The 22,394-nt window shown below is 36.9% G+C and overlaps 1 protein-coding gene across 1 annotated transcript in view; it reads left to right on the forward strand.

The window, feature by feature from the left end:
- The window catches only part of PCDH15 (protocadherin related 15), a 660,961-nt gene that overhangs the window by 278,506 nt on the left and 360,061 nt on the right, over positions 1-22,394 (forward strand). The window contains exons 13-14 of the mRNA XM_044660331.1: positions 2,273-2,405; positions 8,506-8,624. Of these exons, the coding sequence (XP_044516266.1) occupies positions 2,273-2,405; positions 8,506-8,624 (252 nt within the window). The remainder of the gene's footprint in view (positions 1-2,272; positions 2,406-8,505; positions 8,625-22,394) is intronic.

Genomic DNA, 22,394 nt, shown 5'->3' on the forward strand with positions numbered 1-22,394 from the left:
GCAATAAAAATTACATTCATTAAAAGGGTATATCAATACAGATTAAAAATTAATTGGATATTAAGTAATCTAATCCTAATGAAAGAGTGAGTCAAAGGACAAATTACAGAAACAATAAATAATTTTATTAAAGAGAAAACAAGAAGGCAATATAGTAGAAATTATGTAGCCAAAAAAAACCCAAAAGGTAAATATGTGTCTCTAAATGCTTATATCAATAAAATAGAGTAAATCAGATTAAAAAAACATAAGAACAACTTGACAATGCAATTAAAAACCACTTGGAAGAAAGCAAACTAAAAATTTCTAATTAAATGACAGATTTGGAATCCTGACAATCAAAGGAGAGGTTTTTTTTTTTTTTAATTAAAGTAAAACAACAATTAAATTAAGAAATAAAAATAGGATCTGGTTTTACAATAATAATAATAAAATATATAAATCACAGTTCAATGTTTAAAAGAAAATCATTAAAAATGAAAAGCATAAATGAATCACCACTGAAGACAAACAAGGCATTTTAGAGATATTTTTCTTAATCAAGTGGTAATAAATCTGACAATCTAAATGAAATAGATAACTATATACAAAAATATAAATTGCCCAGATTAATGGAAGAGGAAATAGAAGACTTATATAACTCTTATTTAGAAAAATAAATTCAACAAGCCATCAATGAGCTTCCAAAGAATAAATACAGGCACCTTTACAAGCAAATTCTAAAAGCCTTTTAAATAACAATTAATTCCAATACTTTGTAAACTATTAAGAAAAACAGGTAAGAAAGTCCTACCAAATTATTTTTATGACACAAATACAGTGCTGGTATCTAAACCAAAAATAGTTAAACCAGAGAAAATAAATTAGAGACCAAATTCCTTAATGAATATATATGCAAACATTTTAAATAAAATGTTAGTATAGAGATTGAAACAATATATACAAAAAGGCAGACACTGTGAATAGGTGAGATGATTTGTATGAAGTCATGCAAAATGAAGTGAGTAGAAATAGAACATTGTACACAATTTTAGCAATATTGTATGAGGATCAGCTGTGAATGGTTTAGCTGATCAATTGATCTAATTAATTCAATTATGCAATACAAGTTTGAAGTACTTATAATGAATAATGCTGTCTACCTGCAGAGAAGGAAGTGATCAATTCTGAATGAAAAATTAAGCATTTTTCCTTTTCTATATTTATCCATATTTTAAAAAAAACATGGCTAATATGAAAATATGTTTTGTATGATTTCGTATGGATAATTGATATCACTTTTCTTGGCTTATGTGTAGATGGAGGAGGGGTTGAAAGAAGGGAGGAAATTCTGAACTCAAAATGCAAAAAAATGAATTTAGAAAAATTTTAAATAACATTTTTTAAAAGACAATAATTTTAGGGAATGTACTAGTATTATAATGAAATCTTAGGTTTGGTTAAATAATATATAATGCAGATAAATTGAAATACTCCATGAATTTTGAGTACAATGTACCAAGGTTGAATCCCTTTCACAGTCAAGACTTTTATACTTGCCCTAATTTCAATTTTGCTTTTCATTTTTATTTTAGATTATAATTTTGAAAGACTTTATTTTTAAAAAAATTGGACATACTTCTTGTATATTTTAATGATATCTGGATTCTGGCAACTGAAACATCTGACAATAACCTACACTTTTCAACAAGCAGCATAGTACATCGTATTTTTAATCTTTCTGGGTTTCAGTGCCCTCATCTATAAAATCAGAAGGCTTGACACATTGGTGTCTGAGGTCCCTTCTATCTCTAGACTTGAGATTCAATCCCAAGCCTCAGAAGTCTACTTTAAAGAAGTTAAATTATTAGCTTTCCTCATTCCATATAGCTATAATTCATTACAAGAATTTAAATAGTGTGATAGACTATCAGTTAATTCCTATCTTTTCAAAAAGATGATGGCTTAAAAAATTATCTTTCAATAATAGTAGATTTACCAGATTAATTGGCTTGTATATCTCCTTAAATTCTTATGTGATTTTATTTCCCATTTATTATACTCAGTTGTTTTCTTTGTGATGTCAAAGTAGTAAGGAAGGTCCCTAACACACTAGATGGACCTTGGTATCATTTTCCTACAGTGAAAAGTGAAAAGACTTGATCACTAGCTACTGAAGACCCTTCCAGCTTGAAAGCAATGATCTATCAGTCTCAACTACACAATAGTTTATTCTTCAGCATGTTCCTAAATGTATTTGAGATTTTACCTCCCTTTTCCTCTTTCCTTTTAGGGATTCCATTTGCACTGTCTATATTGAAGTACTTCCTCCAAATAACCAGAGCCCTCCTCGCTTCCCACAGCTAATGTACACACGTGAAGTAAGCGAAGCCTTGAGGATTGGGGCAGTTTTGTTGAATCTCCAGGTATGAAATTTGGTGTCTTAGTGGAAACTTTTTGTTCTTGAATGAAAGTAGTGGTTTTAGTTCTTCATGTTTAGCATGGACAATCTATTGGAAATAAATCAAAGGATCTAGCTTTGAAACCAAGCCCTTCTCTTTTTTTTTTTTTTTAAACATTCACAATACTGTGTATTGGTTCTAAGGTAGAAGAGTGGTGAAGGCTAGGCAATGAGGATTAAGGGACTTGCCCAGAGTCACACAGCTAGGAAGTATCTGAAATTATATTTGAATTTAGGACCTCCAGTCTCTAGGCCTGGCTGTCAATTCACTAAGCCACTCAATTGCACCCTCAAGCTCTTATTATTTGTCTGATCTCCCTGAATGAATTTTCATCTCTGGGACACAGTTTATTTTTCTGTAAAATAAAATGGTCTATATCTACTTTCTTTTAAATCCCTTTATAATTCCAAATCTTTGATCCTCTGATCTAGAAGATATAATCAATTGATTTATGTCCATGGTTATAGAAAATATGAAAGTGTGTTAATTCCATTGAATGGAAATTTAATCCTGAGAAGAGATCTGTAATTATGTCAGTAAAATTTTTGAAGGTTTTTTTTTTCTTTTTTTTTTTCTACTGATTGTAGCCACTGTCAAACTGCTCTTATCAGCAGGGGGTCTACTGCAGTCACTGGCAGGAAAGAAGATCGGGTTTGAAAAAACAAATACAAAATCATATATATATATATATATATAATTTCATAGATATTGCTGTCCTTCATGATTAAAAGCTGTAATGCTGTTGGTTATTTTTGGACCTGCACCCATAGTTTTCATTTTAAATACATCATAAAATTGTAGAAAAGCTGGCAAAATAAGGAAATCTTTCTTTCAGCCATGCTTCTGCCATAAGTTAGTCTTTGGTTACTGGATCTCAAAATTCCTGATAATTAAAATGAGAATTTTCAATTATATAATTTCTAAAGTCCTTCCTAACCTAATATTCAATACCTTAATACTGTATATTCTATGATCTTCTAGCTCTCAAATATATCCAACATTCTAAGGGCCCTTCTAACTCTGTGATTCTGTGTTTTCTCTATTTTTCACCTGTGCATTTAAAAACCCCTTAGAATCCTCTGTTCCTTACTCCTTTTCTCTCTTCTTCCCTTCCTCCCTTTCTCCTTTTTTCACTCCCTCCCTTCTTCCTTCTTTCCTTACTTTTTTCTTGCTCCTTTTTCCTTCCTGTTTGGATATTACTATTTCACCTGAGAAAGAAGTGTAAAAGTCACTTAGCATCCCCTCCAACCCTTAACCAATAAAGATGAAAACCTAAGATTTAACATACTCCATTTGTCCACTTGGAATGCTTTATCCCCCCTCCCCTCTTAGACATTATTATACTCCTACTATCCTGGAGGGACCCATATTAGTGCTTGACTTAATTTTACAACATAAATTTTGCCTACTTCAGCTGAGAACATCATGACTTATGGTATGCACCATTATGCCCTGCAACATTCAAGCTCTAAGAAATCTGAACTCAGGCTTCTAAGGGTACTTCTTTCTCAATCACTTCTAAGTTATGGCATTATTTATTCTAAGTCCTCCTGCATTTGACAATGTTTCTTCTTTTTTATACTATTTCTAACTCTTACATTCATTATTCTGATATCCTTTGTAATAAGGGAATAAGGAGTAGATGTTATAAGGGAATAGGGTAATAGGGTGATATGAGACCAAGGGCTGGAGGTAATAAGTTTGAAAGCTCAACCCAAGGTCCACCCTCTTTTCAAAAACTCCAAGAGATTTAGGAAGGGAAAAATGATGATGGAAACAAGGGAGGTTAGGGAGATTCAAAGGAAATAAATAAACTAACAAATTTTAAGAGAAAAGTTGCAGAATATAGGTCAGATTTTCAATCCAAAGATACGGCTCAGATTGCCCCTTCTACACTCCATGAGTCTCCAGGGTCAACTCCCACTCCTCAAGATTCTAAACCCTTCCTCAACTGTCAGAGATTGTAGCAAGGCTTTGCAGGGCTGACATGCATCCTATTTGCACTATATCTTTCAAGTTCTATTATGCAATTTTCTTAAGGTTCTTCCCACCTCTGTCATGCTATGTCCTAAGGACCTTCTAAGCTCTTAGATTCTAAGACCTAAATTTGCTTTTGTTTTTTTTTTATTCTAAGGATTCTCCTAGTTCTAGCATTCTGTCTTCTATCTTTCATCCCAACTCTAATATGCTTCCAAGATCTATTCCACCTTTTACAATTTATTTTGCAAAGTTCTTCAACCTTTCCCATTCTATGTTTAGAACATAGATAGCTAGAGATGTCTCTAGGTATAGAGCTCAAGTTATAGATGTAGAGATCTGTAGATCTATCTTTTCTCTATATCTAGAAAGAAATATCTAAGATATCTATACATAGTAATAGCTGAAGATTTTAATAGATATAGAGTTAATAGCTATAGCTCTGTAGATCTATATATAGGTATGAGTATAAATCTAGACATATAATCTATCCCGCTTTTTCCTTGACTCTCAAATATTAGGAAATGGAAATCAAAGATTTTTTGAGCCTAAGCATTTGCTTTTTTATGCCTAACCAGTAGATTGGTCCCAAGTATTATATGCATACATATAGGTATATTTTTATATATGTATATCGATATATACACACATATACTTATATACCTATGTATAAATGAATAAATATATATATTTTTTCTCACTAAACAAAAGGAGAATTAAGATTAAATAGAAGAAAATATGAACTGGTATTTGCTATAAGTCATTTGTTTCATAAATTTCTTTCCATCACCTGCAATGCCTATGTGAGACAGTGACTGTAAGAGGGCAGGACCTGAGTAAGTAGTCAGTCTGTGGCCAACAATCCGAAAGTTAAAAGCATTTTAGATTTTTTAGGAATCTTTTATCAGAGAAAACCCATGGGAAGCAGAATCATCCTAACCACCATGAGGGCCTATTTATGTAGCTCTCATGTTTTAAAAACCTTCTGTTCCACTTTTTGGCATTTAGAATGAAAGATGCTACCTTTACTTCTCTCCTCAGTTATGCCTACTGAACTCTTTCATCTCCTTTAAAGAATTTTTCAGTAGTCTGTTCTTGGCCCATCACAGTTTACCTTTCTTTGTATGTTGTACCCAGGCCAACACCATTTCCATTTTATAATGACCACTTTCATCATAAGACCTATGTATGTTCTGGCCTCCAAATCTCTATACTGCTAGGAAGTGATGTGTGAAGTTCGATTTGAACCCACGTCCTCCCATCTCTACACCTGATTCTCAATCCACTGGGCCACATTACTGCCCCCACACACACTGACAAGTATCTTGTCTTTTAAAAAGGAAAGGATGAGAACATATGGTCTCAAAAGTCTAATGATGATGTGATTGGTTAAACACAAATATATCTATAAAGGCCAGAGGATCTAATCTATATATAGAAGTCTCATTTCTTTATTACAATTGCCATGCAACAGCTTTGTTGTTGTTGAATTATTTCAGTTGTGTCCAAAACTCTGGGGCCCCATTTGGGATTTTCTTGGCAAAGACACTGGAGTTGCCTGCCATTTCCATTTCTTTCTCCAGTTCACTTTACAGATGAGGAAAGTGAGGCAAGTGATTAAGTGACTTTCCCAGTGTCAGATAGGTACTGTTTGAGGTCAGATTTGAATTTCAGCAAATAAGTCTTCCAGACTTCAGGCCTAACCCTATCCATTGTACCACTTAACTGTTTAAGTCACAGGGTAAACTAGCATAAAGAGAGAAGGATTCGATCAAGGAAGAAAGTGGGTCTGAATTTAGTTCAGGACCCTTACAAACAGTGAGACATTGGGGAATTCAGAGAATCCTAGAATTTTAAGGTTGGAAGGAACCTCAGTTTCTAATTAGTCTGACCTTTATCTGAAAAATAATCCTGTCTATAACATACCCATTTGGTGCTTGAAGACCATCAGGTAGGGGTAACCCATTACCTCTTCATATAATCCATCCTGCTTCTAAACAGCTCCATGACTGTTCTCGACTTCCTGGCTCAGGTTCATCATTTGTCATAGGGACAAACCATTACTTGTACTATGTGCTTTTGAGCATTGGTCAGAGAAAAGCATTTTGTTATCTTAAAACACAGTAAAAAAAGTGAATGCAGGAAGCTGTAGAAGATCTATAATAGTTGAATAATTCTAATGAAAGGTAGTAAGGTGAAAGAAAATCCTTTCCCCCAGGCATGGTGTCCATGGTGCTGAAGTTGAGAAAATAGTTAAGATGACATACATGCCTACTGAACCTTTATTCTCTTTGTGGAAGCAAAAGAGTGATGATTGCAGCAGGCTGACTCTATTAGGAAGAGCCAGAAGAACCCATCAAGTCATTTTTTGGAGACTACCATGTACCTACTCTCATTCACAAGCCACAGAGATTGAATTTGAACTAGTGACCCCCAAGTTGAAAAGCTTCTATCAAATTACTCATCCAGAGACCTTGGATCATAGGCACCATTAGAGTTACTGAGAGTTGCCTGGAGGAGGGACCTCCAGACTACATTGGCTGATCCCTGCTACTGCTATCGTCAGACTCATTACTGGTCCATTTTTACCATCTGTGCATATGGACTTTACAAAAAGAGGGAGAGAAAGACCTCTTTGGAAGAACATTTAAGGGCTTATTTTGGAACAAATGTTAATATTTTCTTTTTCTTTTTTCCCCTTAAATGATATACAGGACACACACACACACACACACACATGCACACACACACACACACACACACACACACACACACACACACACACACCCCAGAGCCCCTATTTATTGCAGAAAATGTTTTTGATCTGTTTGATTTTCTTCTCTGTAACAACCCATTGTTTGGCCTGGGCTACAACGCCCTGATAATGATGACTTCCTGCTGAGTAAAACACCATTGGATGCCTGTCTTCTCAAAATGAGTCTTCCTTTACAGAGTGTGTTTGCTCAGATTTTCTCTGATAATCTGTTCACTTTTAACACTATAGAACCAGAATGAGAAGCCCACGACTCAGCTTCAAGGTACCAGCCTCAAAACCTCAGAAGACCTGAATTCAAGTCCTATCTGTAATGCAGTAAAAAACAGAATCATAGATACAGGCCAGAAAGGAACTTTGACCGTCATTTAGTCTAATTCTCTCATTTTACAGATGAGGAAACTGAGGTTGAAAAAAGTTAAATTACTTTTCCTAAATTGCGAAAGTTGTAATGAGTCTAGTTCCTTTGATTCAAAAGTCTGTGTGTTTTGTGTTTGTTTTTTATTGTGATTTAATACTCTTTTATCAGACTTTTAGAACTAGAAGATAGTCCTATTTGGAATATTATAAGATTTGGGGTTAATTAAAGGAGATTAGTGAAAATGGAATATTGTTTCAGAGATGAGGCCTAGTTTGGAATTTGGAGCCAGAGTTCCTGCTGGAATTCTGAGGTAGTTATAAGGTTATGTGAGCTGACTTTGGTTCTGGAGGCTGGTGGTTTCTGGCTCTCTGGGGATTTTCCTCTGAAACTTTGGGAATACCAGATTAACAGTTTGGAAGAGAGAAAGTGAGTTTAGCAATGACTACAGGAGAAACTAATAAAAAGAAGAAAGATCTTTTGCCTTTAACTTTGTGTACCTGCAGAAGTGAAAACCAGGCTTTTCCTAGGCCAGGAAGCCATCTCTGGCTAAGTAGGCCAACATTTGAATGGTGAACTATAAAGAAACTTAGAGACAGTATTTTAAGGAATATATATGTATATGTATATACATATATATATATATATATATATATNAGAGTAGAGTGGAAAGAATGCTAGAATTGGGATTGGAAGACCTAGGTTTGAATTCTGCTCTGATGCATATTATCTTGGACAATCTCTCAATTCCTCCAAACCTCAGTTTTCTTCTCTATAAAATGAGAAGATTGAACTGGATGCTCTCTAAAGTCCCGTAGAGCTCAAAATCCTATGAATTTATAAGACTATGAGAAACTTGGACCCAGTCTCAGGAAACATTGCTTCCTGCTCCCATCTCCCACCTGTATCTTTGCCTGCTTATGCTACTGTTTCTGATCCTGTCAATTCTCACCCAGGTGTGCCAAGTTGGCCCTGAATTGGGCCGGGAGACGAGAGAAATGGAAATCCCCACAGAAGCCTCTCTACTTCTGGGATTCTATAGCTTCCAGGAGCAAGAGGGAAGCAGGAAGAGGAGGCATAGAAGAAAGGAAAGGAAGAAAAAGGAAATGAGATGGGCTAGAGCAGTGATTTCCAAAGTGGGTGCCACTGCCCCCTGGTGGGTGCTGCAAGGATCCAGGGAAGCAGTGATGGCTACCGGTACATTTATCTTTCCTATTAATTGCTATTAAAATTAAAAAAAAAATAATTTCCAGGGGGATAAGTAATATTTTTTCTGGAAAGAGAGTGGTAGAACAAAAAAGTTTGGGAACCACTGATTTAGATAGTCAAAAATTGGGATAAAGAGAGAGAGAGAGAGTAGGTCTAGGTTTTCCCATATGGAAGCAACCCTGTGAGGGGCCTTGAGTTGAGTGTGGTTTGAGTTAGTACTCCATTAGTATTAGGGATCTTTCCTGCTAAATTTTTTACCTTTCCTTTAAACCTTTTTAAACTTATTAAATAAAAGGTTTTGTTTCCTAAATCTGTCTCTGAGAAGTTCACTCTGGGTAGGCCAAAAGCAGATACATTAAGTATACTTCAAACAACAGCCAGCTGGCCCTTACCAACAAACAACAGAGACTAAAAAATACTGTTTCCAAAAATATTCTTAACAGCCCTCAACATGGGCAGCAGGGGGGTGGGAAACATGGAAGTGACAGTTGTTATAAACATCTTTGGATATTTGTAGATAGCTGTCATATCACCTCTATACATTACTCCTCCACTTTTGGACTAGGTACTCCATAAGCTACTTTCTAATATGAAAACCTCTGAGCCAATTACAGGAGGCAAGTGTTCTGAGAGAAAGGGACATAGGAAGATAGTTTTAATTGGTTGACAATCTAGTGTATAACATTAGAGAAGGAAAGTGAAGACACCTAAAACGGAGAATGAGGGAGGAAAGGAAGAATGTCTGTAATTTCAAAAAAAGGAGTGATATCAGAACTCCATAGGCAAGCACTCTTCTACTCTTGAGCTATACATGCTCTCTTTATTTTTGACTAGTGGAATCCTCTTTCTTTAAGATACAATTTATCTTCCTCTTCCGTTTCAGTAAATCCTGCCCTCATTCCCACCCCATCCCAATGCAACTAGCTAAAAGTCTTTTGTCATCTTTTTCCAGTGAATTTTAAAAATCTCTCCTTTGCTACCATCAGCCCCTGTTCTTGTGTGCATTCATGTTATATCCTTACTCACAGGTAGCTCTGCTCCCTTGAAGAATGTTAGTTTCTTAGAGGCAGATCCTGTTTCCTCTTTCCTTTTTGTATTCACAGGACCAAGCTCGGTGTTTTGCATGTTTTAAAGATTTAATAAATGTTTGTTGGATTAAAATACCAAGGCTTTGCTCATGAACTTTGAGAGATGAACAGGAAATGTTATGTTCAGTCTTTAAACTTTCTGTGTTCATCTCAGAACAAGGCCATGCTAACTACTTCTGACACATGTTACGTTAGTAGGGGCATAACTTTTGATAATGTGGTTTGTCTTATGGATAACCCTTGGTTATCTATGAAAATAGGGAAGATTTACCAGACACATTAGCGCTGCTGACTTTATAAAATTATATTTAGCCACCACCTTCCCCTTTGATCTTGGATGTATCAACTGATTGACCTACTCTGAGAGATTGTAATTTTTTTTCTATTTCATTGTCATGTTAGTACTTTTTTTAGATCAGTCCTAAGACAAATAGCAGAAATGCAGTGCTTAGGATAAGGTGAATGGCTCAGTGGCTCATTGGATTGAGAGCCTGGCCTGGAGACAGGAGGTCCTAGGTTTAAATCTGACCTCAGGCACTTACTAGCAGGGTGACCCTGGGCAAATCACTTAACCCCCATTGCCTAGCCCTTACCACTCTTCTGCCTTAGAACTAATGCACAGTAGTGATTCTAAGACTTAAGGTAAGGGTTTTAAAAAAAGAAATGCAATGCCTAGCACATAGTAGGTGCTTAAGAAATGCTTCTTGATTGCAACAAAACAGAGTGATTTAATAGTCTCTCACAATTTTGGGGGGTCCTTTGCCATCTGGGGAGGAAAAGCATAGAATAAGAAGCCAGGACATCCTGCATCTAGCACAAACTCATTAAGTGATTTGGGGCAAGTCACTTTGTTCTTCATCCTCTGATCCTCTTCTTTCTCACTTCTCCAAGACCATCTGTGGTTGAAAATGAGAAACAGGAAACCTTACTTTATCAGGATACTTTATGGTATCAAGAAGCCCCACACCAAAACACTCTATGTGTGTATGTGTCTATATTATGTGTGTAGGCATTGGTATGCAGTACATCAAAGATGCTTTGTGTCTCGTAAGACATTCCTCTACCCTTTCAACCTTATGAACCTGCATGGTTCCAGTTAAAGTGATTGGGCAGCAGATTTGCTGCACAAAGTGACCTGCAACCTCTTTCCTTAAGGTATGAATCTTTCATTTTGTAAGTCTTATATTCCTATTCCTATCTGTTCTGGCTCAGCAGTATCACTACCCTCCCCCATTACTCCTCAAATGCCACTCATATAACCAATCCTGAGGTTCTGCCTTGGTTTTTTATTTATTGAATTTTGCATTTTCGGCTGGCCCAGTTCATACTTATATTTTGTTAGCAGGAAAATAATTTGAGTTTCCTATTTTGTTTCCGGGCCAGCTAAGTGACAAAAGATAAAGTTTTGGAATCAGGAAGACTCATGAGTTCAAATCCAGCCTCAGACACTTACTAGCTGTGTAACTCTGAGGAAGTCACTTAACTCTATTTGCCTCACTTCCTCATCTATAAAATGAGTTACAAGAGAAATGACAAAACATTCCAGTAACTCTGCCAAGAAAACCCCAAATACATTCACAAAGAGTTGGAAATGACTAAACAGCAATAAAAAATGTAATTCCTCTGTTCAAGTGATGGTCTTGATAATATTCCCCTATTGATATCATTGGCTTGATTGTCAATGTCTCTGGAGAGACATTTAGTTTTCCTTGAAGGGTTCCTGAATTCATGTGTCCCATTCACTTCCTCTTTTCTCCTAAGAAAGACTCCTATCCCTTCAGCATGAAAATTAGCACACTACTCTTTGCCCCCAGCGATCCATCCATTATTTTTACCCTGTAGGCTCTTGCTTGTCTTCCTTGACTCATTAGTCTCTTATGGTAGTAGCTTTATGAATCCTTCTTACATCGAAAGTCCTCCTTTAACTGCCTTAGTTCCCTGACATGATTCATTTCTCAAGGCTTATTTCTTCATCTTCAAAATGATTGGCCTGGACTAGGAGATCTTTACTGTCCCTTGAGCTCTAAATTTTTTCTTCTTCTCTCCTGTTCAATTCTTCTTATTTTTTTCAGGTCAAGGAATCTTAGGAGAGAGAGAGGAGTGTCAAGGAATTATTATTTTTAAGCCTTAAGACAAATTCATGCTAGTTAGAAATAATTGCAAAATTACAGAAGCTTTGTAGGAACTGCTCAGTTAGTTGGAAATTTTGTGAAAACCTGCCTTTCTGCCTTCAGGGCTTGGACCTGGCTGCTAATTCAGGCTTTGGGCAACTTTGAAATGTTCTAGAACTTTTCTACAATTAGGTGATATTTTTCCATATAAAGATGATGAGGTTAAAATTTGACAATTACAATGTGCTGTACATATAATATAATGTTATACCCATTGTTGTATGGGTGTTTATATGCCCTAGAGGTGAATTTTTATTTATTCATTGTCTCTCCTGGGTAGAATGTGAGAATATGAGCTCCCTGAGAGGTGGGAGAGTCTTATTCTGGTTTTTTTGTTTGTTTTCTGTTTTTATCCCTTAGGACAATACCCTTATACATAGTAAATGCTTACAAAATGATTTTTTCTCTCATTCATCTACAAGCCAGCAAATAAATCAAATACTTAATATGTTCTAGGTCCTATGCTAAGATCTGGGAATGCAAGGAACTTACATTCTAATGTCAAAATACCACACATAAAAGAGGACCAGGAGAGAGGAGGTGCCAGGTAATGACACAGTAGAAAGTCTTGAGTGAAGCCTAAAGAGGAATGAGATCATGGCCGGCCTGGGTACCTTCCTTAAATAGAAGTTATGGAAGAATGTCATCAATTAGAGTGAGAATTCATAAAGGTTGAAATTACTTTCAATGTGTGAATTACAGAGTTGGATTAATCTCTAGTATTAGAGAGGAAACCCAGAGTGCATCCTAGAGAGGAATTCATTGATTTCATGCTCATGATAGCTCTTTGAGCTACATATTATTATTATCCACACTTTAGAAATTAGGAAATTAGAGTGAAAGCTTAAGTGATGTACCCTGGGATAAGATTAAAGATTTAACACATAAAAGATCTCAAAAGTGACAAAATCAATTCCCTTTTGTTATACAGATGAAATAACTGATCTGAGAGAGGTTAAGAGACTTGCTCAGAGTCCATCTAGCAGAATTTGCAAGTTGAGGCTGAACTTGAATGCAGGTCTTCCTGAATTCCAAGTCCACTGCTTTATTCACTGCAACTGAATTAAAGAAGATAATTATCAGTGAGAGCATCATAGACAGTCTGTGGAACCTTATGAGAAATTACTAACATTGATGGGATTAAAGAATAAAACCAGGTTTAATATAAGGGGAGATACCCTTACAATTAAGGCAGTCCACAATTGGAAGGGATCCTTTTAGAGGAAGATCTCTCCACACATACTGGAAGGTTTCAAGCTGAGGCTGGATGACTATTTATCCCAGGAATTATAATTGGGGGGTGGGGTTATTTTTAATTATAGGTTGGATTAAACAATATTCTTTTTTTAAATCTGAGTTCATGAACCTTCAAAGCATCAATATATTTCAGGAAGACTGTAATATATGAAAATAAAATTAGACCTTTATTTGCATTCACTTATAAATAAAATTTAGCATTTCTTTAAAATTGTTTAAAAATCTTATGAAAAGAGACCAATGGACTTTACCAGATTTCCAAAGGTGTCCATGACATACAAATAGGGTAATAATTCTTGGAGCAGACACTTGCCCCTTAAAGTTCTCTGATTCCAAAATGACTGGAGATTTTTATTTTTGAAATTTATTCTTCCATTATAGTAGAATTATTTCATTTATTCTTTATTCCTTTTAGTTTTGAGTTGAAATATTAAAGATTTAGATTGAACTAACAGGGGGATATTTCCCACTCCTGGTTATTATTTTCCCCCATCCTCATACACATATGATGGAATATGATTAATATTCATAATTGATATTTCTGTACTTCACACTTGGGGAATGTGAGTTTTGTTAGTTCCCCTCTTTTTTCCTCATTTATTTATGAAAAGAATGCATTTTCACTTCTTTACCTGAAGTGGATTTGTATATTTGCTTTTCTATTATTACATTATTTCAGGAAGAATACGATCATTAACTAAGTGAGAAAAATGAAATAATCTGTGAAGAGGCAAAACCTGGAATCGAGTAAATGTGTACAGTTAAATTAGCACTCAACCTAATGGAATTAGGCTTCCTCAGGAAGTTCTATCTATTCTTCTTGAATAGGAAAATTAAACTATAGACCTCCAAAATTGCTTTCTAGTACAACACTGCTTCATAAGGGATTTCCAACAATCTCTTTAGCTTCATTCATTAAGGGGCTGCAAAATTCTATATTCAGGGGCTCTGATGTCAGCATTTACTAATAGCCACCCAAAAACATGAAGTCATGAATGCCTTCTCTCATGTTTTTAACAAAATAATATCTCTAGCATTGTATGACATATCCAAAGAAGACTCGGTGTTGACTGCGGCTATTGATTATCTGTTTCCCCAAACACACGCACACCTAATGTACACACACACACACACACACACACACACACACACACACACACACACATACACACACATCTTATAAAGGCACGCTCAGTGTATTTTCTGTTGCCCTTAATCAATAGAGAAAGTATGACTCTGAAACCAGTCTCTGGGAGCTAAAGATCACAAACTTGTAGAGAAAAAACTATGGCTAGACAGTTAGTGTTAATTGTTAGAGAAACTGAAGGGATGAGTAAGAAAGAGATTCAGTGATTAGGGGGCTAATGTGACTGCCTAGAAGTTGAGGAGGTAGGGAGGTGGGGAGGCAGCGTGACTCGTTGGTAGGATTGTCAAGTTACAAATCCCCAGCAGTTCATCAAGTAATGGCTGTGTCTGGGTGCAGATTCTTGGGGACTGGACTTGCCTTTAGAACAAACCTTGATTTAGCTAAACAATTGAAATTCAAGTTCAGCACAGAGGCAGACCCTTCCAACCCACATGAGTAGTTAGTAAGATTGAGTATAGTCAGAGTTTTGCTGCCCTATCTGGGCAGTGATTCTAGCATTTGGAACTGCTGATAGAAGAGCCCTCAATGAAATTATTCAATTAATTACCAAATATTATTAAGTGCCCAGTATTAAGAGACAGTTCTATATAGCATAATGGGTCCTGGATTTGTAGGAGAGGGTTTGATGTTGCTATCTCAACTATCTGTGACCAAGGACCATTTGAACCCAGGTCTCCAGCCATAAACAAAGTAGCATTCCTTTAATGATTATGGTGGAAGCATGTAAGCCTGTGTTTGTGTAAATGTGTAACTCCATATATCAATGGGAAGTTGAAGAGGGACCTGGGAGGCATAGAGGAGAGATTAGAGGTATTATAATCAGGAAAACATGAGTTTCACTCCTACCTCAGACATTCACCAATCATGTGACCTTGAACAAGTCTCCTAACTAGCTCTGTTTCCTAACACTTGAATGGGAGAAATAATAATATTCCCTTCACAAGGTCATAGTAAGCAGATCAATTGAAATAATATTTATAAAACATTTTGTAAATCTTAACAGTATCATACAAGCCTTAGCTCTTCTATTCTTAGCTACTTTCTACATGTCCTTATACACAGAAGTAATTGAAAGTATACGAAAATGAGGACAGTGGAGGTTATGGATGAAGATGGCTTTTTAGGGGTTATTTAGTGAAGATGGCTTTTTAATCATGGACCCAACCTGTGAGGGCTGAAGTCGGCTCTCTTCTGGTTTGTCCTCTCTGCCCATTTGGGTACTGCCTACCATAGAGGAAGCAGAATATTTCACAAACCCGCTCCTGTTGACCATCAGACCTCCCAGCAATGGGTGATGGAGGCAATGCCTGAAGCCGCTCTAGCAATTTGAATCTGAGTGATATTGATCAATGGGTATTGAGATGTTCTGAATCATCACATCCTTCCTCACTGAGCTTCAGCTAGCAGCTAGAACTTTGTAAATGAACCTGCCATGGGGTAGTCATTATTACACTGAAGGTAAGGAAATTCTTTCTGCTAAACCTTAGCTAGCCCCTGAAGGACATCAGGCTTCTTTTACAAAAACAATCCCTTCCAACGATTCACTGACTAACTTCATACATGTAATGAGTGCAGTGCTGAATGTAGAGGTTAAAAAGGCCTAATTAGTCGACTGCCTCAGACACTTATTAGTTGGGAGACTCTAGGCAAGTCATTTAAACTCTCTGATTCCCATCTTCCTCTTCTGTAAAATGAGGAGGTTGGATTCAATGACAACTTGGGACCTTCCCAACTCATCTGTGATCATAAGATTTTAAAGATACAGCATGAGTGAGAGAGCTGTCCAAGACACCTCAGCCAGGCAGGTGACAGGTTTTGTAGCAAACCAAAATATGGAGGTTTCAGGAAAGAACTGAGCTGTCCATACTCTTAGCTACCCTGGGCTTTTCACCTGTTACTATTACTTCTCCCACATCTGGATTAGGCACAACACTACTTTCAAAATCTAGCTTCCCATTAGGGAAAGTAGGATACAACCTACTCAGACCACTTGTAGGGGAAGAGGGAGACACCTATGGTGCCTTCCCCTCTCCACCTGCTGAGGATTGGCATGGAAGTACTGGGTTCTGTAGGGGCATCAGTAGTCCTGGGCTATATTACAAGTATATTGACTGAACATTCTGGAGGAAGACCATCTCTTCTGCTGTCATGTGGTGGAATCTAGCCAACTTTTGTCCTTTTGCAGTCATGTTGAAATGAAATCAAACTCAGTCTAATGAATTCATGTCAATTGCACAGGCATTGATAAGTATCTGTCATGTGCCATTTACTCTGCAAGCATGTAATGAGATTGCACCTGCCCTCAACGGTCTTACATTTTCCTGGGAGAAACAATGTGTAGATAAAGATGAGTAAATTATTCATAAATATACCCCTGTCCATATCTACACATATGGCTGTGGGGAAAGACAGATAAATCGGTTCAGACAGACAGATGTAGAAGAGTGTTGTGGAAGTAGAAATGAGACTTGTCAACTATTGAGATGTGGATAATGAGATAGAATGAAGCCTCAATGATGGCACATAGAATTCTAGCCTGAGTGACTAGCAGATGGTGGTTCCCTTGACAAAAATCAGGAAGAATGGAAGACGGGAAGAGGGGTGGGGCATTGAGGAGTTCTGTTTTTGACATGTTGAGTTTGAGATGCCTCTGGGACACCCATTACATAAAACATTTAGAGATGAGCGACTTGGAAAGTTATATATCAATAGCAGCTCTTCTTAATAGAGGGAAACCATCATGACAGCCCCTTTGTACTTTGAGGGTTTAAAGTAAAAAAACTAGAACATTATCTCAGCTGCTGACCATGGTTTTAAAGGCCTCTCCTGTCCTTTTTTTTTTTTTTAATCCTTATCTTCTGTCTTAGAATCAATACTAAATATTGTTTCCAAGGTAGAAGAGTAGTAAGGGCTAGGCAATAAGGGTTAAATGACTTGCCCAGGGTAACCCAGCTAGGAAGTATCTGAGTTCAGATTTGAGCATAAGACCTCCGATCTTAAGTTATGGTTTTCTACCCACTAATCCACCTAGCTTCCCCTCCTGTTCTTTTCATGTAAACAACTTCCTTATCCCACATTCAGTGCTTATTTTTCAATACTAACCTCCCTTCGAGTAAAGAAAAAAAAAAGAATAAAAGCAGCTAAGTGGCTCAGTGGATAAAGCACTAGACCTGGAGTCACAAAGACCCAGGATTCTTTTGAGGATCAAATAAAATTTATTTATAAAGGAGTTAGCACAGTTCCAGGCATATAATATCTGCTTAATAAATGCTGGTCGCCTTCTTTTATCCTTAAGAAATTTGTTAGACAACAAAGTGTGCATTTTATAGATATAATATATATGAATATTTTCCCTCTTTACAAAGAAAATGCTACGCATTCCAAAGTCACTTTGTATCTTCACACTTGTTTCTGATTTTGGATTTTTTTTTCATTGAAAATTCTCCCATTTCCTTTGAAAGATGGTTAGAGTATGACAGGCCTCACTTTGAGGTCTACGTGGCACATTTCCATGGCTAACCAGTTTCAGGGGCTGAGGTTTTAATAGCAGGGTCTGGAATTACCTTTACTAACTTGGCAATAAATGATTCCCACTGTTGCGTTGTCCCAGAGTTTATTGCTTGCCTGGAAGCTGTTTATTACTCTACACACTGCCAGCTAGTGTTGATTAAAGCTTAAATATGCAAATACTGTAATTTTCCTGAGATTTTGATAAATAGGAACTGAGCAAAAACAATGTTATGAGGTAGACTCAATAAGCGGCTAATAGGAGAAGGCCCTCTGAGGGAAACAACCATTCTGTTGATCCCAAAAAACACTTTTATTTCTTTCTCTCCATTATATTTTTTTCAACTTGGGGATTAGAAAGGTGACTCTTTTACAAATAAGACTTAAGAAAAGTGGAGGAAGCAAGGAATGGAAAGAAATAATCATGAAAGGGAAATAAAATGGAAATAAAATGAAGGGAAGATATGTAGAGCCAAAGAAAATCTGAGAACTTATCAGTTCTGAAGCCCACATTTTGTACATGAGGAAACAGAGGGCCAGAAGAATAAGTGTTTTAGCCAAGTTCACTCAATTAGTTCTTATCAGAGGCAGGAACTGAAATCAGATTCTCAGCCTTTTGAGCTGGTGTTCTGATCACTTCGATAAAGTGAGAACTTGCAATTAAGAAAAAGGAGAATCGAATCCTTCACTTACTTCCTACTTCAGTACTTCATTATGGCCTGAGGAGGCTCTTGAAGGCCATGTCCGTCGAGACAACTCACATCAAGCTTTAGAGGCATTGAATATTATCCCAGTAATATAATTAGTTTGTCCTCTGAAGATCAATCAGGTTGGCTCAGCTCAGAGGAGCTCACTCTGAGAAAAGGCTTGATGGGTGGGGCTTTTGTTGTTTTCATCATGAAAATTCGGGAAGTCCTCCACTCCACTTGTCACAGAAGGATTGAAAGCCTGGTCAGTGGAGAGAGGGTCTTCGCAGTAAATTGGGACAGTGTCATATAGGGGAAAGAGCACTGAGCTATGATGAAGCAAACCTCTGTCAATATCCAAACTCACTCATTAGACAGGTTATCTTGGCCTCCGCATATTAACCACTCCAGATCTATTTCCTTATCTCCAAAATGAGAGGCTTGGAAACACTGGCCTCTAGTAGACCCGTCCAACTCTAAGTCTATGAACCTATGTAAATGTATCATAGAATCACCTTCATTTTACACATCCAAATATTCATATGCTACATTTACCCAACTAATCTGGCTGTTTTGATCCATGTTCAAGGAAATGAAGAGAAGGGCATCCCTTGGCACATTTTGCTTCTTTCATATACGCACACACAAATACACATAAAAACATACATATGCACACACAAACACACAGAATATGTTATACATATATGTGTGTAATAGTTATATGTACATAAAACATATGTGTTAATGGGGTCTTTAATAAGTCAGAGTGGAACAGGTAGGTGGAATGCTGGGTAAAGAGTCAGGAAGAATTGATTTCAAGTTCATTTTGAAAGGGTCTCTCTGGCCATTGAGTTCAATCCCCAGTTTATTGAGAGAAGGCATAGTTTTATTAAGAATGCCCTTTTCGGGGGCAGCTGGGTAGCTCAGTGGATTGAGAGTCAGGCCTAGAGACGGGAGGTCCTAGGTTCAAATCTGGCCTCAGACACTTCCCAGCTGTGTGACCCTGGGCAAGTCACTTGACCCCCATTGCCTACCCTTACCACTCTTCCACCTATAAGTCAATACACAGAAGTTAAGGGTTTAAAATAAAAAAAAAAAATTAAAAAAAAAAAGAATGCCTTTTTCTCTCTGTGACCCTGGGCAAGTCATTTGACCCTCATTGCCTACCCTTACCACTCTTCTGCCTTGGAGCCAATACACAGTATTGGCTCCAAGACAGAAGGTAAGGGCTTATAAAAAAAAAAAAAAAAGAAAAAAAGAAAACCTTTTTCTGAGTTCCATCTAAGCTATATTCAAGCTCTAAGAACCATGATCCTGTGGGATGAAGCTTTTTTCCACCTCCAATCTAGGCCCTATTAAATGGAGATGAAAGGGCTTAAATGGTGTCAAAAAAGATAAGTCCTGTCACAATAAAGGAACTGAATCCAGGGTAAGAAGACTTAATGAGGAGATGACACCACTAGCAAAGAGCTATGTTTATATTTGCAAGTCTAATTGAAATACTAATTACTCTCTTACCATTAACAAGATCCATGCAAATTGTACATTATTATAATCCACTAAGCTCTACATAAATACTCTGATTTACCCTCATAATCTTTCCCCCTCTCTTACTATATTCACTCTAAAGCAAGGAAAAAAGGAGTGGTTGAAACTCTCTGGAGCCTTGTTTGTGGCCCCCATCACTAATCCTTGAGGTTCTTATTACCATTTACCAGAAGCAGATTTTTTTTTATTCAAAGACTCATAGAGATTGAGGCAAAGTTTGGAAGAATTAGGCCTTCTTATTGCTGATAATTTGTTCTGATGAGAAAAAAGACCTTTCAGATTTCTGAAAAAAAAAATGTTTTTAGTGGCAGAATTGCCATCAACCCTACCCTTGTCTATGAGATTGTTAAAGAAAAGGAGCTTGAGGTTTGATACTTACACACACACACACACACACACACACACACACACACACACACACACACACACATAGATACACACATACATTCCTCAATGAGTACTCTAGCAAGACTAAAAACCTAGCATTCTGGGAAGAAATATATTAACACTCTGCCCTATCAATAAAGTCCCAAGATCCTTATTATGATAATCCTGATAAGGTCCCTTTAGTGCCACATCAACAATGTTTACAAAGTGTTTACAAATATCATCATGTCAGTGCTGTTATGGTAGGGGCTATTGCCATTTCTACTTTCTAGATGGGGAAACAGATGGAGAAGGGGTAAATGATTTACCCAGGGTAACACAGTTAGTGAATATCTGAGATCTGAGGAACTTTCAGAATTCAAAATTCAATTCTTCCTATCTCCAAGTCCAAAGTCTTTTTCATCTAGTCCTCCATTTAGTAGTCAGGAAACACTGGTATATAAATTGATATACATATATAAATATATATGTAAATATAAATATATTGCCTCTCTCTATCCAGACTTCTTTCCTTCTTCAATTAAAGATCCATGTCCCATTACCTACTACCTCAGAATCTGAGCCCTCCTCAATGAACTGGTCAAAATCTTTGTGGCCCATCCAATTTTATTAATGTCTGTACTAAAACACGTACTTAACATGAGCAAAAAGAAAGAAGGAAGGAAGGAATTCCTTGGAAGAGAAAAAGTGTTGCTAGGATTATTTTGAGTCATATTTAGCTGGATCCTGGACTCCCAAAGAATGAGACGCTAATGAACTGGATTAAATTAACGTCTAGCCTTGACCTCCTCTTTAAATATTTCTAATTGTTCTTAATTTCTTTCTGTTGGTTCCATTGTCTCTAAAGATTCTTAAGGTCCTTTAGGTATCCTTTTTCTTGGCCTGAGAGATCTTCCATCCATTTCAAGTTTGCCATAGGGGACGTGCCCCTGGGACCTTCTCTCAGTCAGATACACATCTACTTTCACGTGGGCCCGAATCCCTAGATGCCTGCAAATTTACCCAATGTTCCTGGCAGACTCCACATGGGAACATATTTATTGAGTCTGAATCTCTAAGGACTCTGTCCAAACTAGATTAACTTCACAGGCCCAATGGAGGGGGAGGGAGAATGGTGAAAGTGGAAAGTTAGCATTGGCTGTTCTACTTTTCCTCATCAAAAAAGTAGCTGACATTTAGAGAGTGCATTAAGGTTTACAAAAGGTTTTACATAGATGATCTCATTTAAGCCTTCCAATGTCCTTAGGAGATAGGTGTTACTAGTACCACTCTCCCATATTACCTAAGAAAAAACAATGGTTGAGTGGATATGCAGTTAGAAGGAGTCTGATGTGGGAGGCATTATCAGAATTCAGGTTTTTCTGTCTCCAACATGTGCCTCTCTTAGGGTCCCATCGCAAGTAAATATGTGAAATAGATTTTGAGCCCAGGTTTTCTGTTTTCAACTCTAACCTTAATTCCAGATTACTCTACTTCCTATAGAAGACACTTTTTGATTAAATATACTGAGAATAAAATTGGAAAATTCCTCTTGGAGAATGGAAGCTCCTTGAATTCAAGGACTGCATTATGGAATCTCTGTAGAATTTCAGAATTAGACTCTATGGCCATCCTCTATTACACTGAACTCAGCTATCATTTCAGCCCTAGGTAATTGTTTTTCATTAGTCCTACAACCTAAAATCATTTAATATAGACAAAAAAATCTTCCACCATCTTAGTTGCTTTGCCCTGAATGATCTTTAATCTGTGGTACCACAATTCAACTCAAAATCCCAGATTTGATCTAATGAAGGCAGAATACTAAGAAGCTATCATCCACTTATCACTGCCTCTTAGAATGAA

Source organism: Gracilinanus agilis, chromosome 2, assembly GCF_016433145.1.
Source record: "Gracilinanus agilis isolate LMUSP501 chromosome 2, AgileGrace, whole genome shotgun sequence".
Classification (NCBI taxonomy): domain Eukaryota; kingdom Metazoa; phylum Chordata; class Mammalia; order Didelphimorphia; family Didelphidae; genus Gracilinanus; species Gracilinanus agilis.